Source organism: Ammodytes marinus, assembly GCF_949987685.1.
Source record: "Ammodytes marinus genome assembly, chromosome: 14".
Lineage (NCBI taxonomy): Eukaryota > Metazoa > Chordata > Actinopteri > Uranoscopiformes > Ammodytidae > Ammodytes > Ammodytes marinus.
The window spans coordinates 11,008,689-11,026,738 of NC_137218.1; the positions used below are offsets into that span (position 1 = coordinate 11,008,689).

The window sequence follows — 18,050 nt, forward strand, 5'->3', positions numbered from 1 at the left end:
GAAAGCCAAACATATTCAATTAGTGTAACCGATAGGAAAGTTTATAAAGAGCAATCCTATCTGGAGTTTCTTATTCCACGCTAAGATTTCTACAACAGGTGAAAATAAGTTCCAAATTCTCCTTCAAGAATTCTAAAACAATTAAATATATTGAATTTTTATGAAACTATATAACATAATAAAAGACATGTCCTACCTTGTTTACCTTTCTGCTCCTTGGAGAGCTGTTCTGACTGGTCCCAGACCTCGGTGGCGTAAAGGAAGTTGGAGGTGACCTGGACATAGCTGGCAGCCATCTGGTGGATCCTCTGAGGGATGGTCACTGACGAGCTGGCGTTGCTGCTGATGCTGACTGATGAGTAGGCTCCGGCCGGCCCCGGGGACAGTTTGGGAGACACTGGAGACGGCATGCTCGCTGCCTTGCTGCATTTGGGGAACAGAGACAAGCAGTCGTTGTAAAAAAAAAAAAGTAAAAAAAAAAAAAAAAAAGAGGGTACTGGTGTTTGTTAAAAAGTTTTTTTTAGAAGTTAAACACACACGTTTTACCTCAGGACAGGTTAAAAAAATAAATAAAATACAATCATCATTGATAGCAGCATTATTATTTAATTTAATATTTGCTACTCAGTATGACTCGATGTCTACAAAAATTCAACACTTGTGTAGGAAATGACCAATGTCTCCTTTACAGTTTCATTAGATCTGCAAACAGCTGAAGCAGGACATGACTTACTTTCCCATTCCAGGAGAGGGAGCCTGGGTGTTACTCAGAGAATTCTGTCAAACAAAATGAAGAGAAGACGATTATGTACACAGAGCAGGTTACACATTAACAGAAAAGCAAACCTTTACCACATGAAGTTTACATTCGGTTCCTTCTGGGTTTGAAAGGTTTGCCAAGCCAAAACATGAGTCCAGCTTTTAGGAAATCACAAAGTACCTTTAAGTGTTCGGTGAGTGTTTTGGAGTATTTTAGTGCACTGTCTTTCCTCAGCTTGAATAACCGCAGGTAGAGCAGAGACTGGCATCGGAGGCTGGAAAGAGAAATGGGTTAATATTGATCCAAAACAGACAGATGTGTAAATAAACAACATCTCCTTAAACAAATAGTGTGCTTGTTTTTAGAGTTGGAGTATGAGGACAGTTAGACACCTTTTAAACATGAAATCTAAATAAATCACCATATGTCAAGTCAGCGTACTTACCAAAGCACAGCTAGCCTCTTGTCGGCTGAAGTAGCATCTGGGGCCATGTAGCTTTTTAACTTCATAGTGTATCTGAAAAAAACCAAAAAAAAAAACAGAAAAACTGGTGAGCTTATAGGAGACACAACTGTAAGAGTCATGATATAAACTGTTCAGAAATGTGGGTGTTAGGCTAGTGGCTGCTAATATAGCCTCAAGCCGCTAGTCACAAACAGACTTAAATGTGTTACCCTTTGCCCCTGAGGGCTTATATGTTTGTTCTTACTTGATAAGTTCCACCGTTTCGGCGTACATAGGGAAGGGAGACTTGGACTCTTGAGCGCTCTTCTCCAGAGCGTTACCACATTCAATGAAAGACACCACGGCATCTAAATAGTAGACCGCCTTCTCAAAGCGGTCCAACTGTAGAAGAACACAGCAGAAATAAGGTCACTCACTTCTTCTTATTTAATAAAACGGTGTTACATAACTGACATGGCTTTAATAGGACTTGGTGTGTCTTACATAAACTTTCTTTTCATTAACAAGTAACAGCAGCAACAGTTAACTCAATTATGTATGTCAACCTTTGAAATGAATGTTTAACATAATAACATGCGCACATTACACAGCAAATGTTTTCATCATGGTAATTTAAGCAATACCGTTGTTATTTTTAAACACCCAAGAATGAAAATAAATGTCAATACTTAATTCTAATCAATAGGGTGTGCGTGATACGTTTGTATTACTGGTTTGTAAGTCAAGTTATTTTAATTTAAATTATTCAAATAAGGGCGGTTACAAAATTGTTTGTTTTTTGAAAGTCTTGAACAAAAACGGTTTCCCATTCAACATAATAACTTCTATTTATTTTCAGCGATGAAGCCAAAAGGTGTTCAAATCTGTTCCTATATCTAGCACTCATCTCACCTGGATGTTGTTTCATTTTAAGTCAAGAACACAATCCTATCGGTGCTTTGCATGCAGCAACTGACTCTGTTGCGTCTCCATTACATATGAAAAGGAGCTGGCTCTTACCAGTGCATCAGCGTTGTGTTTAAGTTTCTTAGCCTCTTGTAAGTAGTGATCTGCTGAATGGACCCTGAGAGGAAAATATGAAAACAGTCAAAAAAGATTTACAACAATGTGTCATGACTCAGGTCCTACATACATGTCCTCTAAGCACAGAACCGAGAAAGTATACATCACTTAAATCCATTAAATCAAACCTTGAAACAAAAGGCAAACAATAAATAGACTATGTTGATCCTTTACACCCTGGCACAACTGCTAACAGAGAGCCTTTTAAAATGGAAATTCACGTCATCTCTCCTGCATGCAGTCACCATCTATTCATGCCCCTCCCCCTGGACCTCCTACGGCTTTATGCATCAAAGGGAACCCTAGATCCCCACGGCAGCTCTCTCTGCATATCCTGCTGAGGGGTTATCCGCAGTGGAAAGAGCTCCCCTTACCTGTCTTCAAACACCAGCTTGGATCTCTGAGACTTGGACCCGTCCGTGGAGAGCGGAGGCACGGCCAGCTGGTTATCGCAGCCCTTTGAGGATTTGTCCTGCATAGACAGCAAGGGAGAGGGAATAAAGTTTCAGGTGGGAGAAAAGAGACCCGGTGTTTGAAGTGATGGAGAAAATGGAGAAAAAGGGTCCGATGCAGGCAGTAGTAGAGGTAGAAATGTGCTACTCTCTTGGGTATATACACACACCTAACTAATTTAGTAATTAACTACTGGTTATTCCCAGTTAAAAAAAATAAAAATTAAACATATACACACCCCATATGTGAAGTACACACAGACATTAAAACCAATCAGTCCATGTTCCTAACCTCTTGCTTTGTTTTTTAAAAAGGTGCACAATGTAACTTAGGGTGTGTCAGAGAAGAGAACATTTTGTAAGGAAAATTCTCTTAACTGAATAAAGAAACTTTCTTCACAGGAAAGCTGGATATCTGGAACACTGTTTGAAGTTAGAAAGCTACCTGAAAAAGTATTATTTCCCTGTTGTTGTTTCCAGCAGCAGGGCCCACAGTTTTGCTTACAAAATATTGCAGTCTTACTTTTGGTTCTAGGTGCCTCAAAATATTTTTGTTTCGATTGATGATGATAGAGCTATTCAATACTAAAGAATTACATGTTGAGTATATGGTATGTAAACTCAATGGAGGCTATGAAAATGTAAAAAAAAGAAAGAAAAAAAACCATTACCCAAAACTGCATAGTGCACCTTTAAGTTCCCGTGAGTTTGCACAGTTGGCAAAACCAATTATCCAAGCTTGCACTCAGGCTTTCCCAGTATCCACAAAGCTTGCCCAAGTATTCACACGTAACAACAACTGGCCCCGGGGCGCTAAGGTTACTGGCACCCACCTTGCCATCGCGTGTGCTGCGTCCCTTGTCTTCTCCTTTTCTGTGCTTGGAGGTGGAGTTTCCCTTGGTGCTAGTGTGGCTTCCCTCCTTCCCACTGCCGGTCCCACTGGACAAAGAGGTAGAGGACTGGCTGATGGTCCTCTTCCGACTCGCGTGCTCCGACTTGGGCGTCCGCTGAAGACCTGATATGGAGGGAGATGGCACTGGCTCCTCTTTCTTCTCCAAAGACCTCTTAGACCTGTTGGCGAGACATGAATTTGTCATTGAAAAGCATACACTTCCCTATTAATTAAATGGACCAGTTTCGCAGCGACAGTGTTCTCCAAAGCAACAATAAATATTAACATCCCAGGTTCATTCAACCCTAAAGACGTAGCAGCAATGCCCTCACAATAAAAAGGGTTATCAGGTGCAGCTTGAAAGACACCAATGTAATAAAAAAAAAAGCCACGTCACCGAGCCTTTAAGCGTTGATTTTTATGATGCTCGTTAAGAGTTTATAGAGTTTAGGATTGTACAAATACAAAGAATAGACATCTGGTTCATTTTGTCTGCAACAATAGTACTTATGTCACACCAAGTGTTCCTGGCGTACAGGGGTGGGGCTTCTCTGAATGATAATCAGGGGGATAAAGCAAAGCATACGCACTCTTTACTGTTGTTTTTATGATGTGACAGGGACTTGTCCTCCAGTTTGCACCGCTTGCTCTCCGCCTTGGTGCTTTCATCATCGTTCTAAAAGATAGAGACAGACAGACAATGGCATAAGAGAAAGTTAAAGGCAAATACACATTGGATGTATTGGTGTGTGTGTGCACATGCCAGTGTAAGAAGGGATTTGAAGACAAATACATTTGCAACTAACTATGCCCTTTAACTCTTACAAGGTACAGTAAAAACATTGGCAAATGCGTTATGGTTTTCCAAATCACATTACAGCCTTAGATAATCAAGATGACTGTTATTTTATTTCCATGGTAGTTTCACAGCTCTGAATACAAATATAACCATCTAATGGCAGAAATTCCCGATCTGGACCCCAGCAATATTTAATCAATTGTTTCTTGGCTCAAAAGGCATTTTCTTTGGTTTTATGGAAACTGTTTGGAGGTTTTTTTTTAGGAATTTAAAGGTGCACTGTGTAATATGACATCATCAAGAAAGTTCTACAAAGTTCTAGAATGCAACACTCTCTGGGTAACCCCAACCCTTTCGAATAATAACAGAAGCTACAGTGGCCTTCAAGGGCAAGAACAATTCTAAATTTTAAACAATGCACCTGATGACATTCCAAAAACATGGATTCCTCCATAAGACTTGCCTGCTCAATGTACAAAATGTAACATTAATATTTGTAATTCTCCGCTCAGGAGGATAATTCAGATTATTGTCAGAGGTGATTTTACACCAATGAGGACATATTTATGAATGAGGATATTGATTTTAGCTAATAAATAACTTCAAATGTTACACAGTGCCCCTTTAAGTATCCCGTTCAATGGCTCACTAAAATCGAAAGATCATAAAGACTATTGATGTTAAGACTATGTTTTACTGTATTTTTTGTTTGTAAGGACCCTCTTGAAAACAAGATGGTTTCATCTCAAGGGGTTATCCTAATAAAATTAAAAAAATTAAAATTAAATTAATAAAATTCACTCATGAAGGTAATAACAAAAATAAAATATTTAAATAGCCATTCATTGTGTAAGATCAAACTGAAAACAAAACCCTATATAAAAGTATTTTTTTTGGAGCCGAGACGATTTGAAAACAATATATGTTTAAATAAACGGAACACTCATTTACATGTACATTTTACTTTTCATAAAAATCAATCAATTGAAAGGAAATGTATTTGGAAAGACTACAATCCAAACAGCAGAGAACACAGTCAGGAATGTGCTCCATCCATCCCCATACCTTGTGTTTCCTCTTGGGTTTACTTGAGCTCTTCTCAGAGCTTTGCTTGCTGAAGTCTTTGTTGTCCCTGTCTAGAGAGTCATCTCTCTCCACTTTGATCTCTACAGGCTCCTTGTATGGCCGCCCAGGAATCCTAGAGAGCAAGCTGAGATCTATAGGAAAAGGGAAGGAAAGGGAAGGGTTGGTTTAATCTGGTCCAATGTCAAGAAAAGCCTGATGGGTGTGCACTTCAGCTCGACGAGTGCAAAGCAAGTGCACAGAATACAGTATGAATTTGTATTACAGGTGCATCTAAAACAATTTGAATATTATGGGAAAAGTTCATTCAAAATGTGAAACTTCCATGAAGTTTGAATCTTGATGATTACGGCCTACAGCTCATGGAATAAAAAAATCCATTATCTCAAAATATTAGAATATTACAGTAAACCTTTAAAAACAGGATTTATAATACAGCATTGTCAACTTTCTGTAAAGTATGTGTATAGTAGATTAATTTAACTGTATGTGTAATGAATCTAGAATATATGCGTTTACATTTTTTAATTAAATTGCAGAAAATAAAATAAAAATCATTGATATTAATTATTTTTTAGATGCATCTGTATATTACCATGAAGTCAAATTAGACTAACCTATTTTCACTAGTAGAACCTGCTGCTGTGGCTGCCTTGCAGGGTAGCGCTCCTCGGGGTCACTCAGTGGAGACAACAGCTCTTTTTCCTCCATTGGGGAAAACACACACACTGGGGTCCTGATGCTCTCTGTGTACTTGGGCGTCTGAGACGAGGACGGGATGCTGTCGTTCCCCTCAGAGTCTGACGAAGAAGAGTCTGTATCCACAAACTCCCGAGACTTCTGGGAAGTCTTGATGGGGGCCTTGGGCTTGCGCTTGTCGTTTGTGGCGGTGACAGCAGGCGGGGTGGGCCTGGGGGAGGATTTGGGTTCTTTTTTGATGCTTGGTTTTCGGGAACCCTTGGTGGCAGCTTTGGGCCGATGAGGAGGTATCTCCGGAGCAGGCTCGCTCTCCACTCGCAGGCCTCCCTTGGGTTCCTCCACCACTGGTGGCTTCTCAGACTTTTTAGGCTGTTTTTTACCCACACTCCTTCGCGGGTTGGTGCCGCCCTCGCTCTGGGCAGGGGACTTTTGCCTGCCGCGACCACCCTCTGCGCCCTTCTGCGCCGCCCGTAGGTCCCTGCTCGGGGTGGGTGCCGCTGAGTCTTTTGAGCCCCCTCCCTGGCTACTGTAGCCGCGTCCGGAGCCGTTATCTCTGCCCTCTTTCTTGCACTTTGTCGGGACGTTATTGTCCACTGGAGAGGCTGGTGAGAACTGCTTGGCCTTCTTGAACCAGTTGTCCAGCTGCCACTTGTTGGCCGTGGGCGGGTCAGGCTGAAGGGGGAGAACACACAAACGTAAGAAATTGTAAAGTAAAGTACACAGAATGATTACGTATGACAAAGATGTTTAAATATGGTGACACAGCTAGTCCACTTATTGAACATTTGGTACTTAAGCTTATGAGCCATTAAGTATTTTGAACCAATCACGGCATTTCTCTGCCCGATCGTTCTATAAAAACAATGACTGATGCCATGGAGACCCTTTGATACGCTTACACAGACCTGTCAAACGGTCTATAAAGTAAAACAAGTAGTTTTTTAACTCAGTGCTTTGAATATTTATGACCATTCATTTTCAATCAGATTTTGGCAATGGCTTATTAAGAAACCAAACTTTAATCATATATGGCTTTTTACTTTTTTAGACCAGGTTTCCAGAGGCTTTGATAATTATATGCATTGCACTAAGTGGCATTAAAGCATTGTACAAAGTTACAGTTGAGTCATTACTTCAGGAGAGGCGGGTCGTGTGCGCTCGTTGGCTTCGCTGTCTGTCGTGCTGCTTTCGCTCTCGCTGTCAGAGCCCGAGCTGCTCGAGCCGCTGTGGCTGCTCGAGTCGTCCCTCGACTGCTCCGCTCCTTCGCTGTTATTGCTGTTGTGACAGGGGAAAGTCAAACAGCATTAGAATGTGTGCGATACAGTGAACAGTCCACTTTGAGCCATGGTTTACACACTTAAGCGGCATGCCCTTGACTCCAAGTTCTAAGTCAAAAACAAATCTCATTTGTGCACTCCATGTGAAGATTTTGTTTGAACTACAATATAGTATGTCATAGTTCCATACGCAATACAGTTTGTGTGTGGTACCTTGCTGATGTGTTCCTTGAGGCATCCTTGGCAGGGTCCTGTTCTCCATCACTGTCCTCATCGCTGCTTAGCTTCAGGTCATCTTCCAGCATACTGAATAACCGGAAGGAATGAAAAAAAAAATACATTCTTAACTTTAAGTGTAACTTGAAGTGTTATTACTGCTGTTTGGGATTGCTGGCTATGTCTTTTAAAACATACTGATGCCATCTATGCATGTATTAGTTACTTATTAACAATGTTGGTTCTACTATCCAGCTCTGTTTTGTCTTTATCACTTCTAGGATAACTACAAAGAAGGGATTAAGACAAGAATATATTGAAGCACTTACGTGGGCTGGTCATCGCAAGGTTTTGGCTGGTGGCTGCTGGAGCTCTTGGAAGAACTGCCTCGCTCTAAAAATCACACAAGCAGGACTCATTAGCAAAATATATACATACAGAATACATATAAATACATAATTGTGTCTGTAATGAAAGTGTGTGTTCAAATTTGAATAAATTGTGTAATACTCACTGTGTCCACTTGGAAAAGGGTGAGGCTCCTGAGGTAAAAACAAGCACACACACACACACACACACACACACACACACACAAAAATATATATATATTATTTGAATGAACCCATTTGTTTATCATCCTTTATCACAAAATGTGTCTGTCGAAATAAGTGAAGGAATCAATTTAAAAAATAAGTTTATTTTAATATGCAAGCACAAAGTGAATTAAACACAAACTAAGGTCCTGTTTGCACACATGTCCTGTTGTCGGCACCAGATGTGAGTTGGATACCTTGTTTTGTTTTTCAGATGGTTCTGTTCACGCTTCACTTCAATTGTTCAATTATTGGTCGGAGAGTTAAAAAGGCTAAAACCCCCGCAATCTTCACCAAAGCCAACATCATGGAGCATTGGTAGGATATTGTGATGCTGGTCTTTGATGTGGAGCGCATATCGTAACTATAAAATGTAGTGCCACAAGGTGGTGGTTTATGTACTGTATATTGAATGGATATAGTGCTGTGGAGACCTGGCGTTGTATGGTTGATTGTTAAACATTGAAATTTACAATTTGCAGTGCGGAAATCCAACTTGTTTGCATGCAGGCTCTGTAAACTAGCCGGAGCTACCGTTAACTACAATCTCGGCTACTTTCCTCCAACTACACCAGCCCTTGTTACAATATCAGTAGACTGTAGTGGATGTAGCATATGAGCGTATGTTCAGACAACCTGTGCTAAATAATGTAATACACACACACAAACCCCACTCGCAACTCAAGGACTATGGCTACCCACACAGGGGTTGGAATTATGTGTTTGTGTTTGCATGACTTATTGTTGTGCAGATATTGTTTTTCATGTCAAATGTTGTTTTATGTTGTTGAGAATTTTCCGTCGGAACGGACAAAAAGTTATCTTATCTTAATAACTATGTATTAAATGAAAGCCGTTATGCAGTAGACTGTGAAATATACACTTAAATGCAATGCTTCCTGTGATTGGTGTGGATTGGGTTCACACCAGCCATGAACCACTCCAGAGTTTAGCTGCAAGCGGCTTGAGACCAGCCCTTTAGGGGGACCAGAGGTCTCAGACTGCGTTCAAACCAACCCAAACAAACTGCACCAGGGGGTTAGATGTTCAAGGGTTCGACTCAACTGTGCTAAACAAGGCCAATGAACATGACCAAACTGAGAACCTTTTGAACCTTTTATCAGATTAAACAAGGTTTCTTTGATTTGGCTACATGTGTTACATTCAACATGTACATTTAATACCTAAATAAGTCTGATCAATTCATCAGGACACGTAATCATTTGAATCAACTAGTAAACACAAGGATGGGTGCGATGCTGACCTTGGTGGGGAATGGAAACTTGGAGGGCTCAGTTTTGCAGGGGGTGTGGATGGCTGTCAGCGGAGGGGGCCACGTCTTAGTCATTTCCTGAAAGAAAGACAGAGAAAACGCACACGCGCGCACACACACACACACACACACACACACACACACACACACACACACACACACATACAGGGAAAATATGTGCAAATTAGTTTTAAGGTGCGAGTAACGTGAAACGCTCTTTCATTGACTGGAGGCAGTAGGATTTTCCCTGAATACTTGTGGTTAACTGAGAGAGGGAGTTTTCAAGCAACAAATAATATTCATACCTTAAGAATCTCATCAACGCAGTTTGTGTCACCAGATCCCTGAAGACAGAGACAGTACGTTAAGAACGTGTTCCTAAAGAATTATGTCATCAGGCCAGCAGGTGAGTGTCCATTTTGAGAAGCATGAGTCACTTAACAGGCATTTAATGAGACCGAAGAGTTCAGTCAGACCAAATGTTAACATGCTGTGAGGTCATTTATTCCAGTTGTTACATCATTATGAAAACATTCCCCAAACATAAACACTCCTCCGCCACTCAAAGTATACATTCCTTATGCAACATCCAGCACTACACATACATCTTAATTGACACAAACACACAGTAGGCCCTTTATATGAAGAGTGTAAATGAGCTTTACCTCTACAGGCTGTGAGGGGATCTTGAGTTTGGAAAGTGAGGCCTTGCTGTTGGACTTCATCTCTCCCATGGTGCTGCTGTGTGACTGTCCGCTGTAGCTTTCTGCCTGTGAGCTCTTGGGTTCTGCCGTTTCCTGGCCGTCCATAGGCCGCACATAGGCTGTGGGCTTCTGCAGCATGGAGCCGGGCTTGGACATGAGAGACGGGGGAAAAGCCTGACTGGAGTGCTGTCCTGTGGGGAAGGAGGTGTGAACCCGTGAGGGCGAGTCCCAGTTGGCCTCTCGGTCTCGTGGGGACTTGGAGCGGTAGCGCTCCTTGCTGTGATGCGTCTCGGCCGACAGGGAGCTCCGCAAGTGGCTGTTGCTGCCGGAGGAACTCAGAGAGCCCTTGGCCGGACTGGACGTGTGTGACTTTGAGTGCTCTGACCCTCCGCTGTGTTTACTGGACTTCTTTTCCCTCCCCCCTCCCTCGTGTCTCTGGCTGCTGCTGCTGCTGCTGCTGCTGCCTCCGCTGCCCCTCTGGCTGCCCAGTCCCGAGCGCTTCTGGGACTGTGTTGAAGATCCACCTGCAGCGGGGCCGACAGGAGTCCACTTACTGCTGCTGCCTCCACCACTGCCGCGCTGGTCACCGCCAAACAAAGGTGGGCCCGATTTCTCCTCAGAGGAAGACGAGCTGTTTGAAGGTTTACCGCCGAGCTTTGGAAGTGTGTCACCAATCGGCTCTTTCATCTCGTCGTAATTGCCCAGCATGCTCTGAATACGGCTGGACAGTTTATCTTCCTTGCTGGACTGAAGAGAGAAGCAGAGAATGGGGGAAGAGGACAGTGTGATGATGGCGAGGAAGAATGGTAAAAAGAAAGGAGACATGATTGAGAAGAAAAGAAAATGAACAGAGGGAAAGAAGTGGAGGGTAGATGGGAAAGAGAAAACAGTCATTATGGGCACAAGTTCAACACTTGGGTTAATTGCTTTCCTCAAACATAATAAAATGCATCACTTCTACAAAATATAATAAAAGATGAAATATTTGCATAATTTAAATGCAGATTTTCATCTAAAAAACAAATGAGGTCCTAATCCCACATGGTTCCAGTTTAACATTTAAAATAACCGACTGTTGACCAATCACACAGTTAGCTGGTTCAAACTAGAGCACAGATCAGCACACACCCATCTGTAAACACAGATAAAAGTTTACCCATAGTCCCAAGACAGAGTTTAATCAATCACTTTGAGGCCATAGATTCCATCAGAAACGCTTGCTATCTGTCCGTGACATGAGGCTGTTCAGAATATCCAGTTTCATGTGCGGCCTCAGACCTCTATTTAGTTCGACAGATTCACACAAGAGGGTGGGGAAACACGAGCCGTTATCTGTAGCCGGAAATGTAACGAGCGTGGTCATAATGTGCACTCCACTACCTTTTGTTATTACACCCAAGGTCCCATGTGTGTAGAACTAGCACACCTGTTATTTTAAAGGGCCGTTGGTTTCACTCTGTAGAAGAAGCATAAATGATATGCTTTATTATGATTGTATAAAGGCCTCCGGTGGAACAGAAATACGAACTACTCTTAAAATACAAGTACTTCATACGAACATTTTGAATAGCTGATGTTATGGCTTAACACACATTCAGGCACAAACCTTTGTCAGCTGATAATGCTTAAAAACAATGAATAAAAAGTACGGGCTTGAAACAAACTCATTGCTTACAGAGAAACTGATTGCGACACTCTGCATTGTGTTGGCAGAATAAAGAAAAAAAGAACAACCAGTCTCAGATTAGCTTTTTTGTTTCAGCCGTTTCTGTACTGAAACTGTGTCAGGAACCGTTTAGAAAACTCAGGAACTTGACCTCCATGTTAATGAACTTATTTAAGTTTGGGTTATTTTTCCCTACAAGAAGTCACCATGATCTGACACAGAACGTTCCTGCTAGCCAGGAACTATCCTTTCCAACATCAATGTCCAAAACAGTCCTTTACCAAAGAACAAGACAATGATTACCATCTCTCCTAAACTTCCTCTTTCCTTTAGCATGCAAAACAAATAAACTAAGCCATTAGTTGTCAATCTTTAAAAAAAAAATTAAATAAATGTATAGGGTTGTATATCTTATTTTCTAAATATAATTTGAGCTCTTCATTGTGTGCAGATGAGTTACAAGGGCGTGAACTCAATGCACAATATTAATGTAACTGCTTTGCTCTTTGCTGGTCTGCATCTGGGATGCCACAGCTGCAGCTGCGCACACACATGGCCTTACATGCCGAATATAATAAACTTCCACTTAGTGGAGCATGACAGAGGGAAAGAGAGAGAAAAAAAAGGTCAAACTGAAGATTACATAAGGCTCACTGTGACACAGAAAGGCAGAAAATCCATTGACTTAAATTTAGCTTAACAAATAAAGTGTGCTGTGACACAGTATACTAGTGGAAAAGGGCAGTGACACGTTTCTGAAGACAAAAGAACAACCACGCACTATAATATTTGCTGCTAATGCAATTGTTTTCCTGTGCAAAAGGTCATGGACTTTGCTCCTAATACAAAGTCAGCATTTTACCTTTTGCCTAGTTGTGGTCCAAAACACAGTCCTGCACTCATCACTCACCTCTGGTCCACTTTCTATTCCCTACCTGTCAGGACACATTCCTCACTGCCTCTTTGATGGCTAGTTCTAGCTAAGCAGAGGAGCCACTTACCTTTGCTCAAATCTGGTTAGTGGCAAAGATTAGACCAGTACAGAGAACTCAAATCCTCTTTACAATTACACTGACCGAGAGGGAGATGGATGGCCTACATCTATGTGTGTCTATGAGGAGGATAAGAGTGGAGGCTGACACGTTCTTATGTTAAGCATCTTCAGTTGCACTACAAAACAGCAAACCAATGGCAGGTGTTGTCAGTTCAACCGACTCTTTGGTAGTAGTGTGTGTAGTCAGTTGAGTTGTAAGTAGACTATCACATCCAACCATTATTCAATTTAACCGTCAAATGTTTGGAAAATATATTGCATTTAATCCCCATGATTAACATAAACTGTGCTGCAAGCTGATCAGCCAATTACAGCTAGACATTGGTCTGGGACATCATCTTGATTAAAAGCAAAAAGACTGTCGTTTTTCTCAATGTTCTCACTATTTATTTATTTTAATTGTTCTATTAACTTTCTTTTCTTTCCATAACTGTCATTTATGTATTTGATGTATCTATTTCACTTTGCATGTTATTGTATTTCTTTTTCAAGTCTTGTCATCAAGGGTTGTTTGAGTTAAGTGTATCTCTTGTCTGAGGAGCTTGTTCAGACATGTCACATAAAACAGCTTTGCTTGGTGTATTAAAGTGTATCAAAGATTGCCGCATTAAGCTTTCCCCCCCACACAAACTGTAAACAAAACCTAGACGGCAGGATCCTGCATGTCATTGCGGAGGGGAAAAAATACTGTTCCTGCTTTATCATTAATAAGGTATCAACAACATTTTCAAATATAGGATTTTTTTTCTAGAGAAAAACATATCGACCTACAGCTGAAAGGTTTTTAGACTGGGGAATGCAGTCTAACACATCTCTCTCACACACACACACACACACACACACACACACACACACACGTTTGCACCTTTGCCGTTGAAGCCTGAAGCTTCAATGAACATTCCTCTTAGAAAGTTCAGACAAGCAGGCAAAAAAGCAAAACAATAGGTGTGAAAAAAACGATATGTGATGACAAAACTGTATTGACATGAATGCTCCAGTTGATGTGTGCAGTTCTCGCTTCTTATGACGGTTACAAACTCCTCTAGACTGACTAATCAATGTCAAAACTGAATGTGAGGTAAACAAATTTACCACTTTGTAGGGTTCAGGAAAAAGAGGGGAATTCGCTGGAAAGGCCTCGCCTCCTCCCTGCTGGATTTCTTGATTTCTCCTTTCTCTTTCTTTCATTCGGAGCACATTCCGGTCCTCACGGTTCATGTTGCTAATAACACAAACAGAACAACAACAACAAGTCAACATAAAAAAAAAATTAAAATAAAAAAATGTTAATTTAAAAAAAGAAAAACACGCTGAGGAGAGAAAATAAAACAGACTTATCTCATGGCTAAACAAGGGTGGCTATGAAGGAAGCAGTACTATGAAAGTGAGACGTTCATGAGAGGCACACATGACAAGTCTGAGAATGAACCGAAAACTCGCTCTCGCAAACCAAGAAAACCGATGTCTTGGCTTTGTAAATAAATGCCGACCTGTTTCCAACTATTCACAACAGATCATACAGTCAGGCTGCCGTCTACTCTGAGTCAGTTTTTTTTTTTTTGGCAAACCACACATCAGACTTATCGTGAGCGAAACCTCAAATCAAAACACAGGGGATCAGAAAGATTACCTGTGGAGAAAGAAGTCCCTAACAAGCTTATGCTAGTCTGGACACCGTGCAGTAGCCAACTTCTAAATTTGTTCCGTTTAAATTTGAACCAAAGCCAAAAGTACTTATGGCCAATTCCAATGTTGTCATGCACTGAGAACTCCATTTTGGTATTCTACAATTATGGTTATTTTAAATAGTATGTTAGTTATAGCTACATAGGCCTGTGTTAGCTCACCTAATAATATGCTATAATAATAATAAAAAAAAACTTACTGAGCATCATTAAAAGGAGGAGTCAGCTATTTTGGGGAGCGCTTGTTGTCAATCACATAGATCAAAATCACCAGATTTTGACAAAACGGGATTTTGACAACAAGCGCTCTCCAGAATCACTGACTCCACCTTTAACACATGAAAAGAATATAAAAGTCTACTCAGGAATAGGTTTAAAAAAAAAGAAGGTGAAACTTACTGTAATTAGGTTTAAATAACCACCCACTGTAATTTGAAGCCACTGACTCACAACTGTTCGCTTAACATGCCTCTCAGCCCTTACTGTCCTTGTGATCATAGTACTGTGTGTAACACAAACATAAAATTAAAGGGCTACTTGAGGGCAAAGACCTTGTAGAGTGGATGCATGGATTCACATCAGAGAGATAGAGGGACAAACAAAACTAGGAGCATGAACATGTAATACAACTGCTGCACTACTAGGATAACACACACGGCTGTTAATGTCTTAACAAATGGTAAAAAATTAAATAATCTAATAGATGCTACTAGGAACATTACAACTTGGGCTTTCAGACAGAAGGGTGTGGATGTTAAGAGAAGCCAGCCTGACAAAATGTGACTTCAGCCAGCTGTGCACCTTCGATAACAGAAAGAAACTGGAGAGGTTCTAAAACTTGCAACAAGCTAAATATCAGCCAGGCGTGTCGCCACCTGGTTTAAGGCGACAGCGTGAGGCGCTGCCAATGACAACAATGATTTTAAGGCCGTTACCAGAGTGTGATTAGATTATAAAACACATCACACAAAGGCGTTTTCAATCTTTACTTCGTATGACGAAAGAAAAAGGAAAAGAAGCAAATGGGAAACCGAGTCAGGAAAAAAACTAACTACAGGGAAGTCAAACTAACCCTGAACGATGTTATGCTGTTCTTACATGAAGGCAGACCAGGACTTTATGACAGGACCAGTCATCTAGCGATAGACTACATCTTGACAGCATTTGAACAACCTCTGACTGCTCATCTGTAAGCTTAAAAAGGTAGTCGGTTAGTAATAGTAATTTACCAACCAACCCCTTAACAAAGCCTGTTTACATCATTAACAACACCCAACTCTGAGTCAACACTCATTATAATACATAATGATATGTACACACTACAGCTAAGCTACATTACACTAAAGCCGAGGAAGCGACCAAGGCCATAAGCACTGTAAGTTGTTTGACATGCACCATTAACTCCATTTGATCAGCGGAGGTGTAAAGAGAAGAGAAAACATTCTTGAGGCTATCAATCATCCTTCAACGCCAGGCTCTTATCATCTGTGGACTTTACTTGACTTACATCACAGCTAAAAACCAGGCTTAGACTATTGACATTGTCAAAAACTACAACAACAGACAGACACTTTCAAAGTAAAAATTCACATCAACACACATCAATAAAGTCTACTGCACAGCTAACAGAGTGAATGAGCTGCTTTAGCTACACCTTCTAGTAATTTCTGCTTGATGTTATTTTTTGTCGACTATCGCACCGAGCTGAATAGTATAAACTACTGTTTAAAGGCCTTTCATGCTATAAATGCCGTCTGTGGTTAAAGAAAATGCCAGTTTCTGCCTGTGAAATAAAAGGTCTCTACATCTCCAACGGTCAGACATAACCAAAAAAATAATCATGATGTACCAACATTGCATTAAGTATGCCGTTACTAATTTGACATTTAACAGATAGGGGTGTTGAAAAAAAAAATCAATCCATGTAAAAATTGCAATTCTTATCTTCTTAAAAATTTGAATCGATTAATGATTTGCAAAAAAACTTATATGTATCTATTTATATTAACTTTGTTGCCACTGGTAATGTTAAGATGCCTCCCTAGCTTCTGTAGATGTTGTGCAGCAACAGGCAGTATACAGTCTATGGCAGTGTGTGGCTAGCTGTTCAAGTGGAGCAGGAATAAATGGGTGCACTCTGGTTTCTACAATATTTTAGGGAACTCTGTCATCATAACGAAGCACAGCACTACGGACATCAGATGGCTCTATTGTCTGTTGTGGGATTCAAGGATACCAGCGGAGCATAAATGGTCATATTAAGGCCCATACCATTCAGCCACGTGATTCATTTTTGCAACTTAAAACATCAGAAAATCTAAATTGACAAACTCCATCATTCTCCCCTGTAGACAATAACCCTTTAGTCCTTCCTACAAGTAAAGAGGAAAATTGAAATGCGCTTTAGGTTTTAAATAAGTAATAACTCCAAGCAACCACATGGAAAACAGAATTTAACAAACTCATATTGGTGACATCAGGTTACGGAGTGAATATGGATCAAGCTTGTGAGCTCAGCCTGTTTTTAAAAAATCAGTCCTCTCATCAGCTTCAGAACTAGGTTAATATGGAGAAGCAAACTGAAACACGGTTTAACAAGGCTTTTGTGGGAATAATAAGAAGTCATAACAGGAACTAAGGTTGTTCTGGAAACATTTCCACTTATGTCTTGGTTTCTTGGTTCTATTAATGATGATTAAAGCCACAAATAAAGAGTTCTTGTTTCGCCCATATGAAAGAAAACGTATGCCTTTGAGGATAACCAAGTATGAAAAGCTCTATAAACGGCCCATGAAGCACGCTTTCCATTTCAACTTATCGATCCCTGAAAAAACTTTAACCCCAACTGCACAGCTGTCTACATCTCTGGTTTCCCACATGTCAACACACGTGGAATGTTTACAATACAGTGGTGGACAGAAGCTATAGTGTGTGCAAGTGCAGCTTAGCACCACAAAAGACATAGGGGAATACAGAGAAATATAAGTGCTGTACGAAAATGGACTTATGCAATAGAGAAAGTTTGTTTATCATGATAATTTTACTACTGCAGCGCACTGGCAGGGATATCCCTAGTCTTAGATCCTGATAATGCTTATTGTCACATAACATCTTCCTAGTTACTGTCAAGTTGAATATGTTCCTTTCAAAGCTAAGATCTAATTTGCCAGTTGAAAGGGGGCCCAATTGAGCATGTTGTTAGAAGATATGACTCAACCACAAAAGCTTTTTACTTGTGGCCTTATGGAAAACCCCACACTATTGCCTTAGAGCGACAAGTAGGCCATAAAGCCAACCTAAATTTCTATTTTACTAGTTGGAATAGCAAATGTTAGCGGAACAGATCCCGAACGTTTTTTTGTTGCCATG

The 18,050-nt window shown here is 40.7% G+C and overlaps 1 protein-coding gene across 6 annotated transcripts in view; it reads right to left on the reverse strand.

Moving 5' to 3' along the window:
- The window catches only part of aff4 (AF4/FMR2 family, member 4), a 31,382-nt gene that overhangs the window by 4,229 nt on the left and 9,103 nt on the right, over window positions 1-18,050 (reverse strand). For 3 of the 6 annotated variants that reach the window (XM_080041119.1, XM_080041116.1, XM_080041117.1), the window contains 19 exons: window positions 14,089-14,218; window positions 10,238-11,023; window positions 9,878-9,916; window positions 9,564-9,650; window positions 8,221-8,248; window positions 8,036-8,099; window positions 7,704-7,796; window positions 7,347-7,488; window positions 6,132-6,885; window positions 5,497-5,648; window positions 4,223-4,308; window positions 3,574-3,811; window positions 2,663-2,760; window positions 2,226-2,289; window positions 1,471-1,607; window positions 1,206-1,277; window positions 941-1,034; window positions 734-777; window positions 197-423 (listed from right to left, as the gene is read on the reverse strand). In XM_080041119.1, coding sequence (XP_079897245.1) covers window positions 197-423; window positions 734-777; window positions 941-1,034; window positions 1,206-1,277; window positions 1,471-1,607; window positions 2,226-2,289; window positions 2,663-2,760; window positions 3,574-3,811; window positions 4,223-4,308; window positions 5,497-5,648; window positions 6,132-6,885; window positions 7,347-7,488; window positions 7,704-7,796; window positions 8,036-8,099; window positions 8,221-8,248; window positions 9,564-9,650; window positions 9,878-9,916; window positions 10,238-11,023; window positions 14,089-14,214 — 3,331 coding nt within the window. In that variant the 5' untranslated portion in view covers window positions 14,215-14,218. Of the gene's footprint in view, window positions 1-196; window positions 424-733; window positions 778-940; window positions 1,035-1,205; window positions 1,278-1,470; window positions 1,608-2,225; window positions 2,290-2,662; window positions 2,761-3,573; window positions 3,812-4,222; window positions 4,309-5,496; window positions 5,649-6,131; window positions 6,886-7,346; window positions 7,489-7,703; window positions 7,797-8,035; window positions 8,100-8,220; window positions 8,249-9,563; window positions 9,651-9,877; window positions 9,917-10,237; window positions 11,024-14,088; window positions 14,219-18,050 lie in introns of those variants that run through there. The other 3 variants (XM_080041118.1, XM_080041121.1, XM_080041120.1) reach the window with 3 other exon arrangements.